Source organism: Arachis hypogaea, chromosome 10, assembly GCF_003086295.3.
Source record: "Arachis hypogaea cultivar Tifrunner chromosome 10, arahy.Tifrunner.gnm2.J5K5, whole genome shotgun sequence".
Taxonomy (NCBI): domain Eukaryota; kingdom Viridiplantae; phylum Streptophyta; class Magnoliopsida; order Fabales; family Fabaceae; genus Arachis; species Arachis hypogaea.
In genome coordinates this window covers 2480297-2503563 of record NC_092045.1, presented here as the reverse complement: position 1 = coordinate 2503563, position 23267 = coordinate 2480297, and the positions used below count along the sequence as shown (strand labels likewise).

The following is a 23267-nucleotide window of genomic DNA, read 5'->3' as shown; positions in this document are numbered from 1 at the left end:
AAATAATAGGAAAAACATATCCGAGATATTATACATTGGAAGGGAGATATTTTTGGGATATATCCCAAAGAAATTGAAATTTTATGGTCCGCAAAACTTCTGAAGTGTGACCGAAAATGGAAATGGAAATGCTCAGTGCTGGATTTGTGTTGAGTTCTCCTTTCTCTTCTTCTTTCAAAGTTCAGCCTCTTCGCACTCCTCCAATCTCATCTTTTCCAATTCGTTGTTCAAGTCATGAGGTTACTCCTTCAGGTGACACCTCAAATAGTCTCTTTTTCACTCTTGTACGCTTGTAACTTGCAATTTCTAATTACCTCTAATACAACATGTGTCATTGTTGCAGAGAAACTTCCAACTAGAATTAATTTGTCTTTAACTGGCGGTGCTTATGATTTTATCAAAGGAACAACTTCCCTAACAAACGAATTAATAGCTTCGCCAAAGAAAGTCATGATTCTAAGACATGGTCTTAGTACTTGGAATGCAGAAAGTAGGATTCAGGTTTGTCTTCTACTTTTGAGTTTATTGGTTTTCACTTTTCAATGCATAGATTAATTTTCTGTTCATTGTGTCTTGATTTTGTATCACTATGTATAGGAGAATAGTTACACATTTAGTAAGTTTATCATATCAGTATTTGATGCAGAGTAATTCTAAAGTATTTTTGTGAAATATTTGAGCTTGTTGATTAGATGCTTGATTAGATGCTTTAGGTGGAACATTCTTTTGTTGCATCTGAGAGTGTCGTCAATAAATTAATCATGTATATTCAATTGTTCAGGGGAGTTCAGATTTGTCTGTACTCACTGAAGACGGGGAGAAGCAAGCAGAGAGGTGCAAGAAAGCCTTGAAAAATTTGTACTTTGACCAGTGTTTTGCAAGTCCAATCTCTCGCGCTAAAGTTAGGTGCCAATGAAATTCAATTCTCAATTATGGTAATTCTGATACTGAGTTTATTAATAACTCTTGGTGTTGTTTGATGTAGCAAACTGCTGAAATTATATGGCAAGAGAGAGAGAAACCATTGGTTTACCTTGATTCGCTTAGAGAGATATCTCTATATCACCTTGAAGGCATGAAAAATGGTGTGACTACCTCTCTATGCAACTAAATCTATTTATTATTATTTCGTCAATTTTTTTGACATGGTTCTCAACAATTAAAAGCTGCATAATAATATCTTTTTAACATTGTTGACTACCTACTATTCTTTGTGTCTAAGCTAAATCAATATGTTCATAATTTGGAGGCAGTGGATGCAAAGCGAATATATCCGAAAGAGTACATAACCTGGAGAGAAGATCCAGCTAATTTTGTCATGAATGGTAGATATCCAGTGCGAGATCTATGGGGAGCTGCAAGAGCTTGTTGGAAGGAAATCTTGTTGTCACCTGTAAGAGATTTTCATTTTTAATGTTATTCCGTTGTGCAAGTATTGATTTAAAAATGACAGAGTATTAAAAAAATCTGCCTTATTATTCAGGGAGAAAGTTTTCTGATCATAACTCACAAATCTATATTGAGAGCATTAACTTGCAATGCTTTAGGCCTTGGTCCCGAGAGGTAAGATTATTGATCGTGTAATTACACATTTAAACTTTAAGTTTAGTGAAAAAAGTATTGCTAATTTTTCTCAATCATCGGTTGCCTAAAATTTTTTGTAGTACATCAACATTATTCAATTATATTGACTATTAGGTATTGATAAAAATATTTAGGTTTCGTTCTATTGATATCAACAATGGTGGAATATGTGTATTCAACTTCAACACCAGAGGAGAAGCAATGCTTGAGGGTCTAAATATTACTGCTCACATGTACAGTGATCATGTCTATAATGGCTGAAATCATTTACTGCAATGGCAAAAAAATAGCAATTATGTTCTATCCCACGCTGCAATCCACTCATTGAAGTATTGAACCAAGATCACCGAGCCTTTGATGTTGGAATTTTTTTCGATAGCTGAGTTAATCACAAATGTAACCATTCTCTTTGATGTATATTAATGTATAGAGGAATTAAAGAATAGTTTGTACAAATTAATGATGTTCATTGCAAGCTTATTAGATTCACTGTAATCATGAGTAAAAATAAACAAAAGTTAAAGGTGGTATTACTTGTCATTGATGCTCTATAAATTTAACATTTAATATGACAACAGATTGGCATTACATTGAGTGCTAACAATAGTGCAGTAGTAAATATATTTTCTATTTTGCTTTTAAAATGAAAAGAAGAAATGTTACAATATAAAACTAACGGAGTACATATAAAATCTTTTGTTACAACATGCTAGAATTTCTTTTGGTGAATTACATCTAACACACAGCTTCCTTCTTACCGATTTTATATATCAACTTCTTAGTTATAATTAAGATTTGAATTTGAAATAGACACCCTTTCTAATAAGACAAACATAATTATCATTAGATTAGATCAGGCCTTCTAGTGCTAGATAACGGAAGAATTAACCAGTAACATGTTAATCTTTTGCGTTTAGAGCATGTGTCGGCCTGTTTGAAGCAAATTCTTATTTTTTGTTTGATAGTAGCTGAATAATTGAGAATGGTGTGTGTAAATAAAAATGCTCCAATGTTACTTACACATGCATGTGCAATGTTGAGCTCCTATCTCTTTTCTAATTTTATTTTTGGGAGGTGGGCTCCGTGTTGAGACTTTGATCCATTGTAAATTTATATAGTATAACTAAGTGCACTTAATGGACTATATAATTGCATCATTAGAAATATTGACTGTTAATACTTAATAGAGTAAAATATCATTTTTGTCTCTAAAGTAAGTTTTAAAATTGTCTTTCAATCGTCCTATTTAAATTCATAACGTTTCAAAACTGACTCAATGTTATCCTACCGTTAGGGATCCGTTAACAGAATTGACGGCGGGACAAAATTGAGACTGATGGTTCTAGTTGAACTTGAGAAGGGGGGTTGAATCAAGTTGGCTTAAAAACACAATTTTCTTGTTCTGTTTTTGCTGTTGCTCGAGTAGCAGGAGATTATTTAAAATAGTCTCATATGCAGAACATTAAAAGAAGAGAGAAGAGGAGAAAGGGGCCAGCATGTATCCTGGTTCGGATTCTTAGTGCCATGAATCCTACATACAGTCTCCACCACAAACCATGGTGGAATTTCCACTATAATTCTCAGATTACATACACCAATACTATTGAATTAATTCCTAATCCAACTAGTATCTACCCCTAAGCTTTCTTCACCAAAGCCTAGCAATCCCAAAGTGCTATCCCAACTTGGAAGGGGAATCTACACAGATTCAATTCTCACCAAGTGCTAACCCAACTTGGCAAGGGGAACTAATCCTAGTTCATTCACCCAAATTACATCAGAAAAACAGTGGCTATTTTGCATCACTCTTGCCTTTTCTCTCTTGACTTTTGATCCTCACATATTTGCCTTTTCTCAAAACAGAAAATAACGCAAGACAGCCATAACTTAAAATCAGAATTAAGCTTGAGTAGAAGAAAGAGATTCTAGCTCTATGTTAGAGATGGTGCTCTGAATTTGTGTGCTCTCTTTCTTGACTTGAAAAGATGGAATGAAGCTTCTTATATATCTTCAACATTTCCTTCATTTTTGCCTCTTCTATTTCCTTGTACCAGCTGCATGTTGGAGCTGTCTCAGCTGGCATGCAGTCCTTTCTTCATTATGCTCCACTTTTCCTGCTATCCGAGGAGCTTCACCACTACCTCCGTTGTCCTTGATGTTTCTTTCTCCCTTGGCATGTTTCTCTTTTCCATTCTGCTCCATTTCCTTGCTGCTTCTGTGTGTTCTTGCTCGATGGTGTTTTGCTCAACCACGATCCTTAGCAGTGCTCAGCTGATGTCTTTGAGTTAGTGGTTGTTCCCTTGTGTCCTTGGAGTGATGAGAGTGTACCAGCTGTCCTTGTTGCTTTATTATACCAACACTTGTCCTTTTCCCTTTCCAGCTGTCTTCCTTTAGCTTTTAGTAAAACATATAACATAATGGACGTTGCTATGAGGATGAGCTTTGGCTCTTTGCTGAAGCACTTGTTGGACTTGGACTGAAGCAATGTGAACTTGGATACTTTGGGCCTGTATCACTAACACTCTCATTAAACAATATTGGGCTTTTAACCTAAAACAATGTTTGTCATCATAATATAATCCAAAATCAAACTAGGTTCAATAGAGACGATTTTGAAACGTTAGAAATTTAAAGAGGACGAAAACGTTGGGGACAAAAATGATACATAGAAATAAATTTTAATTTTATCCTTCAATAATATCAATTTTTTACTATACATAGTATTCAATTATTTTTTAATCACATTTGTGTAAGTAAATTACACTTAATCATATTACTTTTATTTTAAATAAATTATTTTTTTATAATTTTACATTTAAAGATTTTTAGTTATCATGAAATGTTTGTAGAATCACTAATATATAAACTTGCAGAAAAAAAATATATATACAATAAAATATAAATGATACCTTTTGTCTCTAATGTATCAAAATTCTTTAAAATTATAAAAAAATAAATTTATTTAAAATGAAAGTAATGTGATTAAGTATAATTTATTTAGATGTAATTAAAAAATAATTGAATACTAGTACAGTAAAAAATTAATATTATTAAAAGATAAAATTAAATTAAAATTTATTTTTATGTATCGTTTTTATCCCTAACGTTTTCGTCCTATTTAAGTCCCTAACGTTTCAAAATCGTCTCAATTTTGTCCCACTGTCAATTCTGTTAACGGATCCCTAACGGCAGGACAACATTGAGTCAATTTTGAAACGTTAGGGACTTAAATATAACGATTGAAATATTAGGAACAACTTTGAGATTTATTCCAAATATTGAGAACAAAAACGATACTTTACTCTACTTAATATTAGCACGCTAGGTAAACCATATTTTTAACCCTTTTCTTCCTTGTCTCACAAAGACATCTGAGCAGATTCGATTTTAATTTTCTGCCTAATTATCTACAGTCGTGAGTTTTGGTAGGGCCAAACAAAATATTCCATTTGAAACAAAACAAGACTAATTACTCAAAAGAAGATATCGCTATGATATGCTTTTGGCACATATTCGATTTCAGCAAAGCACTCCATTATAATTTTTAAAAGCGGTTCAAGGATGTCTTTGAAGAGATTAAGACCAAACTTGTCATAATGATAATATAATATGAGCAAGTCCAAGTGGTAACGTGACAAAAAAAAAGGCCCCTACTAATGAGCCAGATAAGTGAACCCAAGGCTCTTTATTATTAATTAACATTCATTGACATATTTATCAAAAAGAACTCTATGGACATTGAACGATGATCATGCATTTATTTGAGACGAAAAATCAGAGAGATGCTGATGCAGCTCCCCACGTGTCGCACGTGCCAAGAACAAACGCAATATATCAATATGAAAAAATACAAAATTACCCATAATCTCAAACTCAAAGGCAGAGATTCCCTCGGTCCCTGTCTCTGTTGGTAACATAAACACTGTACTCTCTACTCTCAATTCAATTCCCCACGCCACCACCTATAACGTCGCATTTTCAAACGCTTTCATCAGGGCCGTCCATTTCCTAATCATCACAGCCATGACTCGAATCTCATTCAGGATCCCACATAACATAACTCATTGTTACTAATTACTACTTACTAGATAGATAAACCGTTTCAGCAACTTTTAATGATGGTGCTGACGGGTCCCACTAGAAACTAAAACCCCCCAGTAATACAGTATAAACCAACCACCGCAACGGGAGCGTGGAAATCACCGCGGCTCACCGCCGCGTGAAGGTGTCAGATTAAGAAAAAGTAAAAAAAGAGGATCAGTTTTTTTTCGTGTACGTCTACTTCTCCTTCCTCGCACACTCGCTCACTCTACTCCTTCCGCCATAGCTAACGGGAAAATAGTGAAACTCAAAAACCACGAGATATTGGAGAGAAGAAGTTGAACTAACTCTTTCGAGGAAACGAGAAATGACTTCAAAAACGGTGTAGTTTAGACAGGTTTGCTACTTCCTAGCTTCCAATGCAATTACGACAGCGTCCCTCCGCCGTGCGCGGCGGTGGCGTGAACTACGCACCGCCGCCTTCACCTCCACCGGTGAATTCAGTTTACAACATTATTCCGGTGCACGACGTCCTTGCTGACCACCCTTCCCAGAGGTCGCCGGAAGTTCGCGCCGCCGCAGCGGCTCTCCGTGCCGTTGGCGACCTACCGAAGCACCCGTACAATCCATGGGAGCCGCAGATGGACCTCTTCGACTGGCTAAGGTTGTTCTTCGGGTTCCAAAACGACAACGCTCGGAACCAGAGGGAGCACCTTGTTCTCCACCTCGCCAACTCGCAGATGCGGTTGGAGCCGCCGCCTGCCGCCGTCGACGCTCTCGACAACGGCGTTCTGAAGAAGTTCCGGCGGAAGCTCCTCCGCAACTACTCAGCATGGTGCTCCTACCTCGGCATGAAATCGAACGTGATCTTCCCCCGGCGCCGCACCCCCGACGATCTCTTCCGCCGTGAGCTTCTCTATGTCTGCCTCTTCCTCCTTGTTTGGGGAGAGTCCGGTAACCTTCGTTTTGCTCCCGAGTGTATTTCTTATATCTTTCATTTCATGGCAAAAGAGCTTAACTATGTTCTTGATGAGCACATAGACCCTGACACTGGTCGTCCATTTTTACCTTCTATTTCTGGTGATTGTGCCTTTTTGAAGTCTGTTGTTATGCCTATTTACTATACTGTTAAGACCGAGGTTGATAGCAGTAGGAATGGAAAAGCTCCTCACTCTGCATGGAGGAACTATGATGATATTAATGAGTACTTTTGGAGCAAGAGGTGCTTGAAGAAGCTTCAGTGGCCATTGAATTTGGAGTGCAATTTCTTTGGGACTACTCCGAAGAACAAGCGCGTCGGGAAGACCGGCTTTGTGGAGCAGAGGTCATTCTGGAATGTTTATAAGAGCTTTGATAGGCTTTGGGTCATGCTCATTCTGTTCTTGCAGGCTGCAATCATTGTTGCTTGGGAGGGGACTGAGTATCCGTGGGATGCATTGGAGAGGAGGGATGTTCAGGTAAAGATGTTGACCTTGTTTATCACTTGGAGTGTGCTAAGGTTGCTTCAGTCGGTGCTTGATGCTGGGACTCAGTATAGCATGGTTACTAGGGAGACTAAGTGGCTTGGAGTTAGGATGGTACTGAAGGGCATGGCTGCCATAACTTGGACTGTTTTGTTCTCTGTCTTTTATGCAATGATTTGGATTGCAAAGGGTTCTAATCGAGGTTGGCCAGATGAGGCAAATCAGAGGATCATTACATTTCTCAAGGCTGTCCTTTTCTTTCTCATCCCAGAACTGTTGGCCTTGGTACTCTTCATAGTTCCATGGTTACGCAACTTCATCGAGGAATTAGACTGGAGTATTGTATACTTGTTGACATGGTGGTTTCATACTCGGATTTTTGTGGGTCGTGGTGTGAGACAAGGGCTTGTAGATAATATAAAGTATACTTGTTTCTGGGTTCTTGTATTGGTTTCAAAGTTTTCCTTCAGTTATTTTATTCAGATTAAACCTTTAGTTGCACCAACAAAGGCTCTATTGAAGCTTAGGATGAAACATTACAAATGGCATGAGTTTTTCAGTAAAACCAACAGAACAGCGGTTGTTTTGCTTTGGTTACCTGTTGTGCTGGTTTACTTCATGGATCTGCAGATATGGTATTCTATTTTCTCTTCCTTGTACGGTGCCACCATTGGTCTGTTCTCACATCTGGGTGAAATTCGGAATATCTCACAACTCAGACTTAGGTTCCAGTTCTTCGCAAGTGCATTGCAGTTCAATCTGATGCCAGAGGAGAGGCTTCTAAGTCAAAAAGCATCACCCATAAAGAAGCTTCGTGATGCCGTCCACCGGTTCAGACTGCGTTATGGACTTGGTGGACCCTACACCAAGATTGAATCAAGCCAAGTGGAGGCTACTAGATTTGCCTTAATATGGAATGAGATTATCATTACTTTCAGGGAGGAAGATCTCATCAGTGATAGAGAATTTGAGCTCTTGGAACTGCCGCCAAATTGCTGGAATATTAGAGTTATTCGGTGGCCTTGTTTCCTTCTCTGCAATGAACTTCTGCTGGCACTCAGTCAGGCAAAGGAGCTGGAAAATGAGTCTGATACGTCCCTTTGGTTGAGGATATGCAAGAATGAGTATCGCCGGTGTGCTGTCATTGAAGCTTATGATAGCATTAAATATTTGTTTCGTGCAATTATTAAAGCTGAAAGAGAGTCCGTCATTGTGAATAATATATTTGGGGAGATAGAAACCTACATTCAGATGGGCAAGTTAACAGACGCTTACAGAATGTCTCTGTTACCAAGGATACATGAAAAGGTGAGCGATTTTGTTCAGCTATTGCTGAAACCAGAGATCAATCTGGATAGAGCTGTAAATTTGTTGCAAGCCTTGTATGAGCTGTGTGTGAGATCATTCCCGAGGGTGAAGAAGTCCATCCCCCAACTGAAGGAGGAAGGTCTGGTTCCTGAGGATCCAGAATTGCTCTTTGAGAATGCTATTCAGTTTCCAGATGCTGAAGATACAGTTTTCATTAAGCAGCTCAGACGGTTGCATACAATTCTTACTTCCAGAGACTCGATGCACAATGTTCCTTTGAATCTTGAGGCAAGACGACGGATTGCTTTCTTTAGCAATTCCTTGTTTATGAACATGCCCCGTGCTCCCAAAGTTGAAAAAATGATGGCTTTCAGTATTTTGACCCCATATTATGATGAGGAAGTTGTCTATAGCAAAGAGTCTCTCCGCAAGGAGAACGAGGACGGCGTCACTACCTTATACTATTTGCAGAGGATTTATGAGGATGAATGGAGAAATTTTATTGAAAGGATGCATAGAGAAGGCTTGGAAGATGAGGATGATATCTGGACAGCTAAAGCAAGGGACCTTCGCCTTTGGGTATCTTATAGAGGTCAAACATTATCTCGCACAGTCCGGGGCATGATGTATTATTATAGGGCCCTGAAGATGCTTTCCTTTCTTGATTCAGCCTCTGAGATGGACATAAGACAGGGATCAGAACATATTGGTTCACATAATCCAACAAATCATAACAGCAGTTTGAATGACCTATCCTCAAATAGGCCTCCATCTGCACGGAATCTCAGGAGGGCAGATAGCAGTGTGGCCCTGTTGTTCAAGGGACATGAATATGGGAGTGCTTTAATGAAATTCTCATATGTGCTGGCCTGCCAGCTGTATGGGCGCCAGAAGGCAGAAAAAAATCCCCGTGCTGAAGAGATATTGTATTTGATGCAAAATAATGAGGCCCTTCGGGTGGCATATGTTGATGAGGTTTCTTTGGGGAGGGATGAAACTGAATATTACTCTGTTCTTGTTAAATATGATCAGCAATTGCAGAGGGAGGTTGAAATTTATCGGATCAGATTGCCTGGACCTTTGAAACTCGGAGAAGGGAAGCCAGAGAATCAGAATCATGCAATAATCTTTACACGGGGTGATGCAGTTCAGACCATTGATATGAACCAGGACAATTATTTTGAGGAGGCTCTCAAAATGCGAAATTTGTTGGAGGAGTTTAACATCCACTATGGTATTAGGAAGCCAACAATTTTGGGGGTCCGAGAGAATATCTTCACTGGTTCTGTTTCATCTCTTGCTTGGTTCATGTCAGCACAAGAGACAAGTTTTGTGACACTAGGCCAGCGTGTTTTAGCAAACCCCTTGAAAGTAAGAATGCACTATGGTCACCCGGATGTGTTTGATAGATTCTGGTTCTTAGGTCGGGGTGGAGTGAGCAAGGCCTCTAGAGTCATCAATATCAGTGAAGATATTTTTGCTGGATTCAATTGTACACTGCGCGGTGGCAATGTAACACATCATGAATATATACAGGTAGGCAAAGGAAGAGATGTTGGTTTGAATCAGATATCCATGTTTGAAGCAAAGGTTTCTAGTGGCAACGGTGAGCAAATTCTAAGCAGAGATGTTTACCGGCTGGGCCATAGATTGGACTTCTTTCGCATGCTCTCAGTGTTCTACACAACTGTAGGATTTTATTTCAACTCCATGGTTATTGTACTGACAGTCTATGCCTTCCTTTGGGGCCGCCTTTATATGGCTCTCAGTGGCATTGAGGGGGAAGCCATGAATAATGCTACCAACAATAAAGCCCTTGGTGCTGTCATAAATCAGCAGTTTATAATCCAGCTTGGTCTTTTCACTGCTCTGCCAATGATCGTGGAGAACACTCTTGAGCATGGATTCCTTCCAGCTGTGTGGGATTTCTTGACGATGCAGTTGCAGCTTGCATCATTATTCTATACATTTTCCTTGGGAACCCGTTCCCATTACTTTGGTCGCACTATACTTCATGGGGGTGCAAAGTACCGGGCCACTGGTCGTGGTTTTGTGGTGGAGCACAAAAGTTTTGCTGAGAACTATCGGTTATATGCACGAAGCCATTTTGTGAAGGCTATTGAACTTGGAGTTATTTTAATTGTATATGCATCTCATAGTCCATTGGCCAAGAATACTTTCGTGTACATAGCAATGACGATCTCAAGTTGGTTTCTTGTAGTTTCCTGGATAATGTCCCCCTTTGTTTTTAATCCTTCTGGGTTTGATTGGTTGAAGACAGTATATGACTTTGAGGATTTTATGAATTGGATATGGTATCCAGGTGGCCCATTCAAGAAGGCAGAATATAGCTGGGAAACATGGTGGTATGAAGAACAAGACCATTTGAGAACAACAGGTATCTGGGGAAAGCTGTTGGAAATCATCTTAGATATTCGATTCTTCTTCTTTCAGTATGGTATTGTTTATCAGCTAGGTATTGCAAATGGCGATACCAGTATAAGTGTCTACTTGCTGTCGTGGATATACATGGTTGTGGTTGTTGGTATTTATATTATCATGGCATATGCACGGGATAAATATGCTACAAAGGAGCACATATATTATCGACTGGTTCAGTTTCTAGTGATCGTGGTCACAGTTCTTGTACTTGTTCTCTTACTAGAGTTCACTAAATTCAAATTTGTTGATCTTATCACAAGCATGATGGCGTTCATTCCCACTGGCTGGGGAATGATTTCAATTGCTCTGGTGCTCAGACCATTTCTACAGTCTACTATGATATGGGAGACTGTGGTTTCCCTAGCCCGGCTGTATGATTTGATGTTTGGGATTATTGTTATGGCTCCTGTGGCAGTGCTTTCATGGTTACCTGGATTTCAATCAATGCAAACTAGGATTCTCTTCAATGAAGCCTTCAGCAGGGGTCTTCAGATATCTAGAATACTTACTGGCAAGAAGTCTGCTTAAAATGTAATGTGATGAGATATCTTTTTTTTCCGTCCAAATCATTTTTATACTTAGTGAAATTTGTATCCTCATTCGTTAATTTTGTCTTTTAGTAGTATTCTGTCTGGATACTTGGATATGAACAGTGTGATATCTGTCTATGCTAATTTGTAGTAGTACTCTGAAGTTGAATCATACCAATTAAACTGAAACTAGCCCTGAAAGCATGAACTACAAAATTGTAACTTGGAAGTTTTGGTATTTAGATAGTAATATACTAATATGTATGTTTTGCTTATGTTAGTTTGATAATATGCATTTGCAGGTCACACCAAAGACAAAGGTTACGGCCTTGCTGGTGAGAGATGGGTTTCTGTAGTTTCCCACGTAGTTTTGTCAAGAATCCTGTAACATGTTATTGGACCTGTAAAAGAAATAGAGAGAAGGTTATGAACAACTAGACACTAGCATCAGGTGGCGACTTTGACTGTTTGTAACCATGATGAACGGATGCCTACATATAAACCCATGTATGTACAGACCAAAAGCACTAGATTCTTTTCATAGCTTCATTTTCAATCAATTTCAGTTAAGCAACAAGTCATGTAGCTTCTGTTGAATGTGAAGGCCATTGTTTTATTGAATGAATAAATACTCCGTTTTGGGCCATCTAAATTCTCCTTCAATTCTCTTTGCTAATTGCTACAATATTCACGGAAGAAACTGCATGATTGATTTTTTATGCGCTTTTTTCTACCTGAAGTTATGTCTTACATGATTGTTATTAGTTGATGGTATATGAAACTTACCTGCAAACATACGAAATGAACATAAAATATTGCTCTAATAAAATACTTCTTCTAACAGTTCTTAACAGAATTCTAATTCAAAACTTGGCATTTATTTTTCAGGTTGTGCTTTCTCAAACCGGCTTAGCCTTCTCTCCGGAATAGTGATAGCTTATGTACAATCACCCAATATTCTGTAGAGTATTATAATTATCAATCAACTTGCTGTACATCTTGTTAGAGCGCAACCTTATCTAACTATATACATTGTCACGTCTTCATTGATTTTCTAGGCTCTTCTACTTTCGTTTGACAGCTGCTGCAAATATTGGACACGTTAAAATTATTATATATAAATCTCAAATTCTTAACCTTTTGCTAATGACCATGAAGTTTGAACCTCTAGTATCAGATAACATTTTGAATTTATTTATTATTTATTTTAAATAAATAAAGGTTCCTGCCCGTGTGAAGTGATGTGAAGATCAGATAACATTAGAAATTCCAGACCAAGAAAAGAAACGACAACATTACAGATTGATGTTGACTCTGGTGTTTGATTAGGGGATAACAAATGAGAGAAAAATAAAAGCTTTCTTTCTTTTGCAGTGATACATCCTTCGAGATCAAGGAAGCTAAAGAAAAAATAGTAATAATAACGGGGCAAAATTTGTGTAACAAGATATGATTAGCCGCCTGCTGGGCCAAAAAATCCTCTGTTGCTATAATGTGAACTGTGTATGTGACACTGCAATCTATGCCATCCATAGCTCAAAAATTTGGAGGCTACAAATCATTATACATAATGCAATCAATAATATGATACCAGTTTAAGCTATCACAATTCATCATTACCAATAGCAGGTACTTTCTCATATACAGAACTCTCTCTAAACCTCTTTGGAAGAATGCACCTGCTGCCAAATCTCTGTTGTAAGTATACAAGGACTGCAAACAGAACACCACCGCATGGTATTACAATGTCCCACGCAGTGGAGTAAAAACCCATTCTGTGGTTTGCATAGATATATGATGAATCAAGGAACCATGCAGTAGTGTGAGACCTGTAAAGATCATATGCATGGGGCAGTATCCGAACAATGGTTGTCCCCACATAAAAAGAAGATGCCAGAGTATTCCCTTCTGCTTTGGATGTTATGTTAAATATTATTTGTGGGAGCAGAAAACCGTCGAGGAGCAAACCGGCATAGGATTTTAAGTCTTCCAAGATGGAAGGAGACTGGTAAGCTTGACCAAGAGGAAACTTAAACCTGTGGCGTGATAGCCGAAATGATCTAGATCCTTTCTTGTGACCACTCTTCCATATATGCACGAACCAAGCAACAAGTGTGCCACCAATGTACAATGGTAGAGTCATACAAAGAACCTTTTTCTCCGAAACCCACAAACCTGGCTGGCTTCCTTCATGCTGTCTTGAAGCCCAGGTCAAATGGAGAAGACGCAGCTCGAGAAGGAAAGCAATCATTGTCACCATCCTCACAACTACTTCATTCACTTGAAACCAACCTTCACTCCCAAGAAACACAGTCTGCTGGCTGTGGCTAAACAAGGTTCCGAAGTTCAAAATCAGGGGAATCATGTGACCTAGAGTAATAACAAGCAACATCACAACCGAAATGTAAGGAAGCACTTCTGGGTGTTTTCTCACATGTAGGAGTTGCAATCCTACAAGTAAACATGCAAGTGTATTTGATATCAACAACATAACAATCTCAAAATCCATTCTCCAGATTGATGCATCTGCCTGACTCGTGTAAATGGAACTTGAAGACAGCTGAAGAGGACCAAAATAGTAAGGATCAGACTTTAGTCTAGTGCTCTCTATTGTTCCTTTAACAGAGTCACGTCGCTTTGCATTCAATGCAGAAAACTGGACATTAATTACTATTTCACAGTCCATTGACTCATTCTTCATCAGTATTTTGCCATTTGATCTCAAATTCCTACACCCTGTCATACACAGATTTCCAGTATTCCTATTGTAGATTCCTTCAGCACTAATTTTAACTTCACCTGAAGAGATTTGACCACTGAGGTTGAAATCAGGTGGAGGGTTAAAGCTCATTGTATAGCTGACGTTCAACAAACTGCTATAATTATCTGATCCAGTCCTTGGTGATTTCAGCTTTCCCATCTTTGTTGGAACCCCATATAGCCTTCCTTCATAGCTCTCTTCCCCAACAAATAGTGGTGATGAGTAACCAGGAGCTACTTGTCCCTTGTTGCTTCTAACAGTCATGCTAAATCGCATATCAGAAGAATATCCATCTGGATACTTCTTTCTTCCCTTCCCCCTATCATTCATCTTTCCTCCACAATATTTTCTTACCCTTTCAATCTCAGTATACACATATTGGAAACCTTGAAGACCCCTTGCAGACTTGAAGGAGCTCTTAAATCCAACTTTCCCGAAGTAACCAGAATCACCAATCCCTTTGTCACTCCAAATCTGGCCCAAAGCAGAACTCCTGTTTCTCAACGACAAAACCGCAGGAAATCTCAGTGCAAGCTTAATCGAGCAATCTCCAACATAAGGATTACCTAAATCTCCTGTGAAGTTCAATATCCGGCACGCAGATGCGCAAAGCCGATTCTCCTTCTCATCCCACACACCCTCGGATATCAACGTTGTATTAGGATAAAATGGAAACATAAAACCATGGTAACTGGTGTCAGGAAAACCCAACAACATTTGAACCCTTCGTCTTGTCACACATCTGCTACCATAAAAATACAAGAAATCCGGCAACTTCTGGGCACCGGAACCAATAGGGTTGCAATTAACATCACCACAGTGACTACCATATTCCAATTCAAACTGATCCATCCGTCCGCGAAACACAGTGCAGGCTCCTTTGCTAAGGTCTCCAAGGGGCAAATTCTCCCCATCAGATCCACCAACACAACCACCATTCTCATTCCCAACTAGTGTAAACCTATAATCCGAACCCTGAGACAAAGCCAATATTGAAATAGGTTCAAAGTAATTCAAGCTACTCTTGTCATCAAAGCTTTCTAGGGTTCCACTAACCAAAGGATCCAAAACATTCAAATCCAAAGGGTAACTAAGCTTAAGAACAACATTAGCATCAGTCACCTTGTAACCATAAGATCCTGTTCCAAGCATGCAAAGCTTACCAGAAGAACGTGACCAGAACCCCCTGAGAGTAGCTCGAATCCACTGTGAAACTCCCCAATTCGTAACTCTGTGACCTCGGTAAACCTTCCTCAGCGACCTTCTATAATTCATGTTGGGCCGACGCTGCTGAAGAAGGATTTGGCCTCGGAGCTCGAAAACGTCGTCGTTTTGGGTAATGCGAATGGAGGTGACGCGGAAATTGAGGCGCTTGGAGTAGTCGGAGGCGGCGGATCGGTTGAAGAGGCGGTGGGCGCTGGTGAAGTAGCCAGTTTGGAAGCGGAGGGAGTCGGCGATTGCAGCGGAGGAGGTTGCGGCGGCATTGGGGCGGATCGGGAATGCGGTGACTAGGTTGTCGCAGAGGCGAATGTAAGTGGATTGAAACGGAGAATCTGAGGCTGAAAAGGAGAACGTGAAGAAGGAGAAGAAGAAAAAGAAGAACAAAAAGATAACAAATTTAGGGTTCGATGGAGAATTGCGGGTTTTTGAAGGGTTTAGAAGCAATGGATGAAGAAAAGAAAAAGAAGAAGAAATGGAGTCCATTGCTGAAACTTCTGTTTCTTGCTCCCTTCCGTTGGTCGTTGTGTTCGTTTGGTTAAAACAAAAGTCAACAAATCCTTTTTTTATTTCTGAACTCTGTGTAATGATGTAATTATTAATAAAAAAAGGTGATCAATCTCTTTTGTTTTTTAAACTTACTCTCTCATTAGTTGCAGCAAGGTATAAATTAAGGTCTATACCCTTTTTTATGGTAGTTTTGTTCTCAATCTTCAGTTCTTCACCAAAGCATTGTTTGCATTTGCTTCATTTTATTCTGAAACTGGTCATAATTTAGAATGCAAGGATCCCAACATGTTTGTTTCTTACCATGATTATCCAAGATAAGCAATACTTTGATTAGGAACCATACTTAGATATTGCTAATTTGCTAGTTGCTGCTATATAACATCAAATCATTGTGCATGAAACATGAAAAGACACATTTAAGGCATAAAGCAAAGCAATCAATGCAATGCTTCTTATTTCATTTTCATTATATTTCACATATGCAATCAAATATGATACACAGACACCATAAGTTTTTTTTTTTTCTTTTTGGGGTACATCATTGACATTTCATACCAAACCGTGGTTGTAGTGAACATAGCATAGATGGGTGTTTTAACATATTTTACAGATCCCATGAAAACAAATTAATTATACATAAGGTTGGAATGTCCTAGCAGGATTACTCACTACTTAGGACTAGCTTATTTTTGCAGCTCAATATACTGGCTGCAATCAATTCCCTTATCAGAAAATGCCTCAACAAGCTTGGGGAAGAGCTTAGCCAGCATAATTTTGAATCCTGTAGAAGTCCCCTTCTGGTTTTCATCCTCGGATTTTCCAGAACCAAAAGTTCCTCCGATGGGAGCGCCTTCGAGATATGCCTTACAGGCAGAAAGTATATGACACGAGCGTTGTCTAAAGTGCTCTTCCACCAGTGCCTCAAAATGCTGCAACAGGCAACATTGCATGCATGTTTTACATGAATAAATGTCCAACACTATTTCACAATAATAAAGGAAAACCAAGCTTAAGTACTAAGTAGTATTTATTTTACCTTGGGTGGCTTTCTCAACAGATACAACATCGATTTGCAGGTAACAAGAAAAGCATTTTCATTGTAACTGACCGAGTTTTTCTCTCCTTCGGCTCTTCCAATTTGTTGATCATATCCGGCCTCATTGAAATAAGGTTTCTCATTAAGGACAAGGGCCTGCAGGGAGAGAAGGACTTGAAGGATTGTGGAGGATGCAGGGTTCCACACTTCGCTGGCCGTGCCGGTCCATGTATTCAGGAGACTCAGACACACTTTCCCCGATTCGTACAAATTAGGATTTAATCTGAGCCCACCAGAATGGTAGTGCACCATCTGCATGGAGTTTACATGGCCAAATTGACTGCATTAGAGCATATTCATAAACCAATATGCAGTTTTTCTATGCATGAATAAACATGAAAATAATTCAACAAGCACAGCAAACCTAAATCCGAAAGCTTACAGGTGGTTCACTGGGATACTCTCGAGGAAAACATATGTCAAAGAAGAAGAGCCCATCATGATAAGGCGTCCCAGACGCACCCACAATGGCTGCTCTCATGAGATCCATTCTTTCTTCGAAAACACGGACATAAATAGTTTCTGTTTGACCAAAAAATATACTAAGTGAATTTGCAGAGACTTTGATTTCTAAAGTAAAAGTTTTCAGTAACTACCACCAAATCTAATGGTCCTGGTCTTCCTAAAAATGAAGCTGGTCTCAAACTTAATCTTCTCTATTAATTACAATGTGCAAAGGAATTGGAAACACTATGAACTTATATTCTGAGTTTAAGCACTGTATAATATAAAACATGTTTTCAAAACAAATGAGATGAAATGCAAACCAGGAAGATTTTTCTCCAGGATGCTCCATTCTTGCTGAACCTTTTTCACCCAATCTCTTTTTACCTACAATGAAACAAAAGGGATGAATAAAATTAAGGTTTTCATTGTAATTATATGTCGCTGTAATTGCTGATGCAAATTTCTAACCTGAGATATCGCCAACCCTTTTCCCTTATCAAAAAAGTGGTGGTCTGAGCAATTATCTATCATATCAAACTGCTTTAACTGATCAGAACTATTGCTATCTAAAGAAACTGGAGAATCATTTCTCTCATGAATCTTAACGAACTCAAAATATGGAAGTTTGTCTTCATTTGTCTCCAACCCACTCACTGGAGTTGACTCGGGGAAGGGACCACAAGTTTCGAAATCTTTCTTTTCAAGAAAATTGGTTCCTTTTTCCTCTTCAAATGTAGGGACTCGGGAAACTGCTCCATAAAGTGAAGTTACACCAAATGTTTGGAATATGCTGGTTTTAATGCTTGAAAAAAGTTCAATTGCAGCTTGAGGAATAGAAAAGGAACTGCACTCTCCTGGATGCTTTTCATGATTCCCTCTACCACTATCACAATTTAATAAGTCCTGATAATGAAAACATGAAACTCAGCTCATGATTGGACAATCACCTTGGAAAACTTAATCAATCTAATAAAAAGATTACGATTATTGATTTCTAACGTGAGACCTCTATATCTCGATGTCCCAATTAAGCATCTCACACACAAAAAAAAAGTGATAGTAATATGAAGCATAATTCGAGAAGTTATTGCCCTTACCTTTCCCTTCTGGTCAGAAGGAAGACTTTCATGTACAATCATCTCATGAGATAACTCCTCAACATTTACTTCATTAGGAACAGGGGTTGCAGTTGAATCTTCATGTTTATCAATGCGAAAAATTTCATAAGGTACAACCTGTGAGGGGAAAATTATAAGGACTTCCCGTAGATGAAAGGCTACAAAGTGAAGTAATATAACGAAGTCTAACATGGTTCCATCTCAGTTCCACGGCTCATCAAATATAAGGATTCTGACAATGAAAGGAATAATTTATCTATTCTATCACAAAAGAGTTGAAATAATCATCCTAATCTCACCAAACTCTACCCTGACTTCAGCTTAGATACCTAAGAAGCACAACGAAATTTTCATCTTGATAAGCATAAACATAAACTTCATAAGTTTGATCTCACCACAGACCAGTAGCATCATTAACTACAAAATATTGAGAACAAAAAGTTTGATTTCATACCTTGGTTGTTAAACCAGTAGCCCATTTCACCTCAACATCACCATCTTCGAAACCTACAACATTACCAAAACAAGACAGGTAGAAGTCATCAGGGAACTTATTCTGATCACTGATTTCATCCTTGCCTCTCAGAGGATCATCTCCATTCAAGTCAGTCACTGACTTCGCATTATCCTCATCAGCTTGGGAATCAATCTGTTTCTGAGCCTTGAACACAATATCACCAAAACAGCAGGAATAATCTGGGTGCTCCACAAGTTCGTAGGCACTTACAGTTTCAATCATTGTTTCTCCAGCCAGATTATCTACCTCAGATATGGGAACAGTTTTCCATTGTACTGTTACCGTACGCTCTTTTGCATCGACAGATTGAACAACACCCCATCTTTGACTGCTAGGCTTAAGAGGATCATCAGAAGCTCCTTTCTCCATTACAAACTGCTGAGGCCAAAACTCATGAGTGTTTATGACATTAACTGGGACTAAGTTCTGTGGGTCTAATCCCAAAGTATGTTCCCCATTTTGCCACACAACATCCACTTTAGTCTTTATCTTCCCAACTATGAATATTTCCCCAATACTAGAGTTGAGGTTTCTTCTCTTATATCCTCTTGCCATACTATGTTCAGCAGAAATATCACTCGTAGAAGAATCTTGAAACATCTCTTTCTTTTGGTCTGCGATAGGGAGCATGCACCAATCACCAAGCTGCCAGTTTACATGCGAAAAACACGACAGCAAGGTCAAGTTTTTGGAATCTTGCCAGCAGGTGGGAGCATTGACATTGACATTAGAATTGAATCCAAGAACAGAAGCGATCCATTTAACATAAACAAGACCAGCATCCACAGCATATACAGTTCCTTCATCTTGATTGTCTCTCCAAGTGCCACAAAGCCATCTAGCCGATTTAGAAACAGTGGAAGACTTAACCTTTACTCTTTGTCCTGGATAGTATGGATACTGTGAATCCTCAAGAAAACTTTGACTGATTGGTAAAATCTTCTCTTTTTCCAATGCGATAATCTCACATTTTGCTCCATCATCAAACAATACAGTCACTCTATCCACCACCTTTTGAACTTGACCAAGCCATGGTCCCTTGACCACAAAATCACCTTCTGAAATGGAGCGAATCTTCAGAAGTTTCTTGGAGTTTACATTTTTCAGTATGTTTCCCTGAACATTTTCCAAATCGACAGACATATCAACACTTACAACCCTACCCATCTGTCCAGATGGATCTGACAACGAGCAGACCACATCCCCATGAGCAAATGCCCTCTCAAATGAGAGAAAATCATCAATTTTTTCAATGCTTTCTTCTAAACTGGATAATATGCTGCAAGCTTTCCCACCATATAAAAAATCAATATCCTCTTGATCATCGCTGCTGCTGCTGTCACTGGAGGTCTCCCAGTCCGAATCAGCAATGTGTGAATCCATCAACCAGATGTCTGTCATAAATGTGTCCATTGTAACATCAATGGCAAAATCACAAGAATATAATAACACAACAATAGGAAAAGATAGAGTTGGTAGTCAATGCAGAGGAGTTCTCACCACTCAGAAATATAAGATTCAGAAGTAATCTGCAATCAGTAATATCTTGTGGAAAGGAACACAACCTGGTAATGAAAATGTAGAGTTTCTTTATTATTTATTTATTTATTCTCTTTGACAGAGCAAAGCATAGTAGTCTCCTTTCCTTACTAACCAAAGCCTTTAGCAGACAATTGATCATACTAGACAGACAATTTTTCTACATATTCATATAGGAAAATTAACAATAAGTAGGAATTCAATAAGATCATTACCTTCTCAACCAAATAGAATCATCAAACCCTAGTGTCTGTATATATAGCAATTCACAACAGCTACGTTGATCTTGACTTCAAGGAGAGCCGTGTATAATGCCTGATTGATACTGCTATTTCTTTCAGATAGAAACTCAGTTTCTTAAAAGGAATATCTTGATCACTGAAAGTCTGGAACTGATGATTAGATACCAAAGGAGCTTAGCCTAACAGGATAACCTGTGTCAACTAAGGACCCCAAAATGCCAAAGGAGATTTGCCCAGTTTTTGAACTGGAAATTTAAACAGAAACTCAAGAAGTTTCAAAGACTGAAAGTATCTTTTTTTTTTTCTGGTTTTCGGGAAGAAACTACTTGGGAAATTAGAGGAAGCAGGTAAGGTAACGAAACGTTGCCAAAGAAGATTTGCCCTAGTGAAAATAGTTCCTAGTGGATAGTGGAATTACATCAGAATAGTAATCTTTTTCTTGAGATGACAGAAATTGTTCCAAGCCAAAGGAAATTAAGTAACTTTTGCCAAAGGAGATTTGCCCAATGCCCAACAGAGCAGAGTCTTCAAACATAAACAACTTCTTTTGGAAGGATAATAAGTTTGCTTCTTTCCAAGATTGGAAGCTATATTGCCAAAGGAGATTTGCCCCACAAGTCTATTTAGAACCAAGGATATCAATTACTATCTAAAACACATACACTACAGATTCTAAAGCACGAAAGGGTTTAGAACATTCAACAGATAAGGTGAAATTGAATACAAATATCTGCTCAGATGACCCGTCTGAAAGAACTTAGTCAAAACTGAACCATAATTGCCAATCCATCATTGCTGAAAGTCAAAAGAGGTTGTCACCAGATCATATCGTTTAAACCTGCAGCACCATGATTAGGACAAATATGAAAAGCATATGAGAAACAACAAAATAATGATAAACAGTTAATCTTATTATCTGAAAATATAACATCTAATTCAGGAGCCTAGAAACAGGCTGGGAATTGATTAATTTAATCAACTATTTTCAATGAGTCAATATTCTAAATTGCACATCAAAGATATGCAACCTCACTGTGTTTTGAATTTTGATAATAAAAAATAAAACAAATTCTGCCGCAATTTCCAATTTCTTTTTGGAAGGGGATCAACAATATCCACAGAAAAGGAGTGATATTTATCATACATGAACCAATTTATAATTTTTTTATTATTGAATAAGCCACAACTAGCTGCTCCTATATACCTGGAAGAAAAGAACAACACAAACAAACAAACAAACAAACAATCCTTTGGGTACTGAATTTCACAGAATAAGATACAAAAACCATCCGAAAGAGTTCAGACATAGAAAAATCTGGAATCTATAAGAAAGGATGAAACTTTGCAGGGGAAAGAAGAAGAAACTGTACCATTGAAAGAAGCCACAAGATTGAAGTTGAACCCATATAAGCCATGACGGTTACAGCACAAGAGACAAAAAGGGCCATAGTAATAACTCAAAAAGGAATGAACTTCACCAAAGATTGGAAGAGGGTTGGTTTGTTGGTTAGTTGTTGGCAGCCATGAATTTCGTTGAAGCAGTTATATATTGAAATTCAGATAGGACTGGTTCCATAGCCAGTTCCACCACCCTCAACTCTACCACCCAACTTTGGAACCATTTTCATTTTTCAGAGACACATGCAGAGAGAATATGGCAAATTGGCAACTTTGTTTCTTTGTTTGGTTAGTTTGGAGTTTGCACTTAAAAATTCATACAAAGATGGGACCTTTTTTCCTATTGAATAACCAATCAGGGAAAGAAATTAGAATACACCAAACCTAACCAACAGGATGAGACACACAGATACTGTTGCTCTACAACTAGACACTACACTTACCCTATTTAACCACTTTAAACTATACTTTTTAGTAATTTCACTTTAAAATAATTATGTTATCTATTCATCAAAAATAATATTTATGAATCAGTTATTATATATATAAAAATATAGTTTTGATCTTTTATAAGATTTTTTAATTATAATACTGTAAGTAAGTTTAATTTTTTTTGTGACAGTAAATAAATTTGATTATTCATCCACTATAATGTGTTTAACTTTTTGGTGATTAATTATTTAATTAAAAAATATATTAAATCAATATATATAAATAAACATAAATATGTATTAATTAATTTGGTAACTGATTTTTATTGTATATGTAATATCTTTTATTTTCAAATGTACAAATAAGTTATCATCTTTAAGTTTTGATTTTTTTTATTTTTATAATTTAGTTTTTATTTTGTTTGATGTCTATACAAACTTAAACTATTTTCTATTCCAAAAAAAAAATATCATACTATCATAATAATCAACAATATTACTATACTGCTATAAAAGTGAAAGATACACTATGAACGGTTTTAAGAGACACTAAAGTTCAATTTTTATTTTACTTTTATTAAAAACGAAATTAGTTTTTTTTTTTAATAATAGGGAGAAAATC

The 23267-nt window shown here is 37.9% G+C and overlaps 4 protein-coding genes and 1 non-coding gene across 7 annotated transcripts; 3 read left to right on the top strand and 2 right to left on the bottom strand.

The window, feature by feature from the left end:
- LOC112714591 (probable 2-carboxy-D-arabinitol-1-phosphatase) lies at window positions 1-2124 on the top strand. Its single transcript, XM_025766210.3, has 7 exons — window positions 1-252; window positions 344-501; window positions 782-901; window positions 986-1085; window positions 1254-1393; window positions 1484-1563; window positions 1719-2124. Exons 1-7 carry the CDS (start codon window positions 117-119, stop codon window positions 1843-1845), a joined length of 861 nt encoding a protein of 286 aa, XP_025621995.1. The 5' UTR covers window positions 1-116; the 3' UTR covers window positions 1846-2124.
- Window positions 2125-5683: 3559 nt separating this feature from the next.
- LOC112714588 (callose synthase 11) lies at window positions 5684-12515 on the top strand. 2 transcript variants are annotated; one of them, XR_003811951.2, is made up of 3 exons: window positions 5785-11369; window positions 11671-11875; window positions 12257-12515. XR_003811951.2 is itself a non-coding variant. In XM_029289531.2 (2 exons), exon 1 carries the CDS (start codon window positions 6045-6047, stop codon window positions 11364-11366), a length of 5322 nt encoding a protein of 1773 aa, XP_029145364.1. In that variant the 5' UTR covers window positions 5684-6044; the 3' UTR covers window positions 11367-11369; window positions 11671-12014. The 2 variants fall into 2 exon arrangements, 1 of the variants encoding a protein (XP_029145364.1); XM_029289531.2 differs by lacking the exon at window positions 12257-12515 and having other exon boundaries at window positions 5684-11369; window positions 11671-12014.
- On the top strand, window positions 9007-9089 carry LOC112719071 (small nucleolar RNA J33). Its single transcript, XR_003161389.1, has one exon. It is a non-coding gene; the product is annotated as a small nucleolar RNA J33 (small nucleolar RNA).
- Window positions 12516-12708: 193 nt separating the features above from the next.
- Window positions 12709-15930, bottom strand: LOC112714589 (uncharacterized). The gene is made up of 2 exons (XM_029289532.2): window positions 15252-15930; window positions 12709-15104 (listed from the first exon to the last, which is right to left on the bottom strand). The coding sequence occupies exons 1-2, from the start codon at window positions 15831-15833 to the stop codon at window positions 12972-12974; spliced, it is 2715 nt and encodes a 904-aa protein (XP_029145365.1). The 5' UTR covers window positions 15834-15930; the 3' UTR covers window positions 12709-12971.
- A 342-nt stretch (window positions 15931-16272) lies between these two features.
- LOC112714590 (probable ubiquitin-conjugating enzyme E2 24) lies at window positions 16273-22673 on the bottom strand. Of its 2 annotated transcripts, XM_025766208.3 has the most exons (10): window positions 22187-22673; window positions 20790-21654; window positions 20536-20600; window positions 18973-20429; window positions 18498-18635; window positions 17869-18303; window positions 17721-17784; window positions 17336-17475; window positions 16894-17205; window positions 16273-16786 (listed from the first exon to the last, which is right to left on the bottom strand). In XM_025766208.3, the coding sequence occupies exons 4-10, from the start codon at window positions 20416-20418 to the stop codon at window positions 16541-16543; spliced, it is 2781 nt and encodes a 926-aa protein (XP_025621993.1). In that variant the 5' UTR covers window positions 20419-20429; window positions 20536-20600; window positions 20790-21654; window positions 22187-22673; the 3' UTR covers window positions 16273-16540. The 2 variants fall into 2 exon arrangements, with proteins under 2 accessions (XP_025621993.1, XP_025621994.1); XM_025766209.3 differs by lacking the exon at window positions 20536-20600 and having other exon boundaries at window positions 22187-22646.
- Between the last annotated feature and the right edge of the window lie 594 nt (window positions 22674-23267).

Bases quoted from the DNA above. Each gene is read 5' to 3' on its own strand.
- LOC112714591 (XM_025766210.3), top strand. From the start codon at position 117: ATGGAAATGGAAATGCTCAGTGCTGGATTTGTGTTGAGTTCTCCTTTC. The intron at 502-781 runs GTTTGTCTTCTA...TCAATTGTTCAG, and splicing joins ATGCAGAAAGTAGGATTCAG to GGGAGTTCAGATTTGTCTGT. The intron at 1,086-1,253 runs GTGTGACTACCT...ATTTGGAGGCAG, and splicing joins CCTTGAAGGCATGAAAAATG to TGGATGCAAAGCGAATATAT.
- LOC112714588 (XM_029289531.2), top strand. From the start codon at position 6,045: ATGCAATTACGACAGCGTCCCTCCGCCGTGCGCGGCGGTGGCGTGAAC.
- LOC112714589 (XM_029289532.2), bottom strand. From the start codon at position 15,833: ATGGACTCCATTTCTTCTTCTTTTTCTTTTCTTCATCCATTGCTTCTA. The intron at 15,105-15,251 runs GTGACTGATGCT...GCTTTGTCTCAG, and splicing joins CAGGATCTTATGGTTACAAG to GGTTCGGATTATAGGTTTAC.
- LOC112714590 (XM_025766208.3), bottom strand. From the start codon at position 20,418: ATGGATTCACACATTGCTGATTCGGACTGGGAGACCTCCAGTGACAGC. The intron at 18,636-18,972 runs GTATGAAATCAA...TTCCCCTCACAG, and splicing joins CTACTGGTTTAACAACCAAG to GTTGTACCTTATGAAATTTT. The intron at 17,785-17,868 runs GTTAGAAATTTG...GTTTCATTGTAG, and splicing joins AAGGGTTGGCGATATCTCAG to GTAAAAAGAGATTGGGTGAA.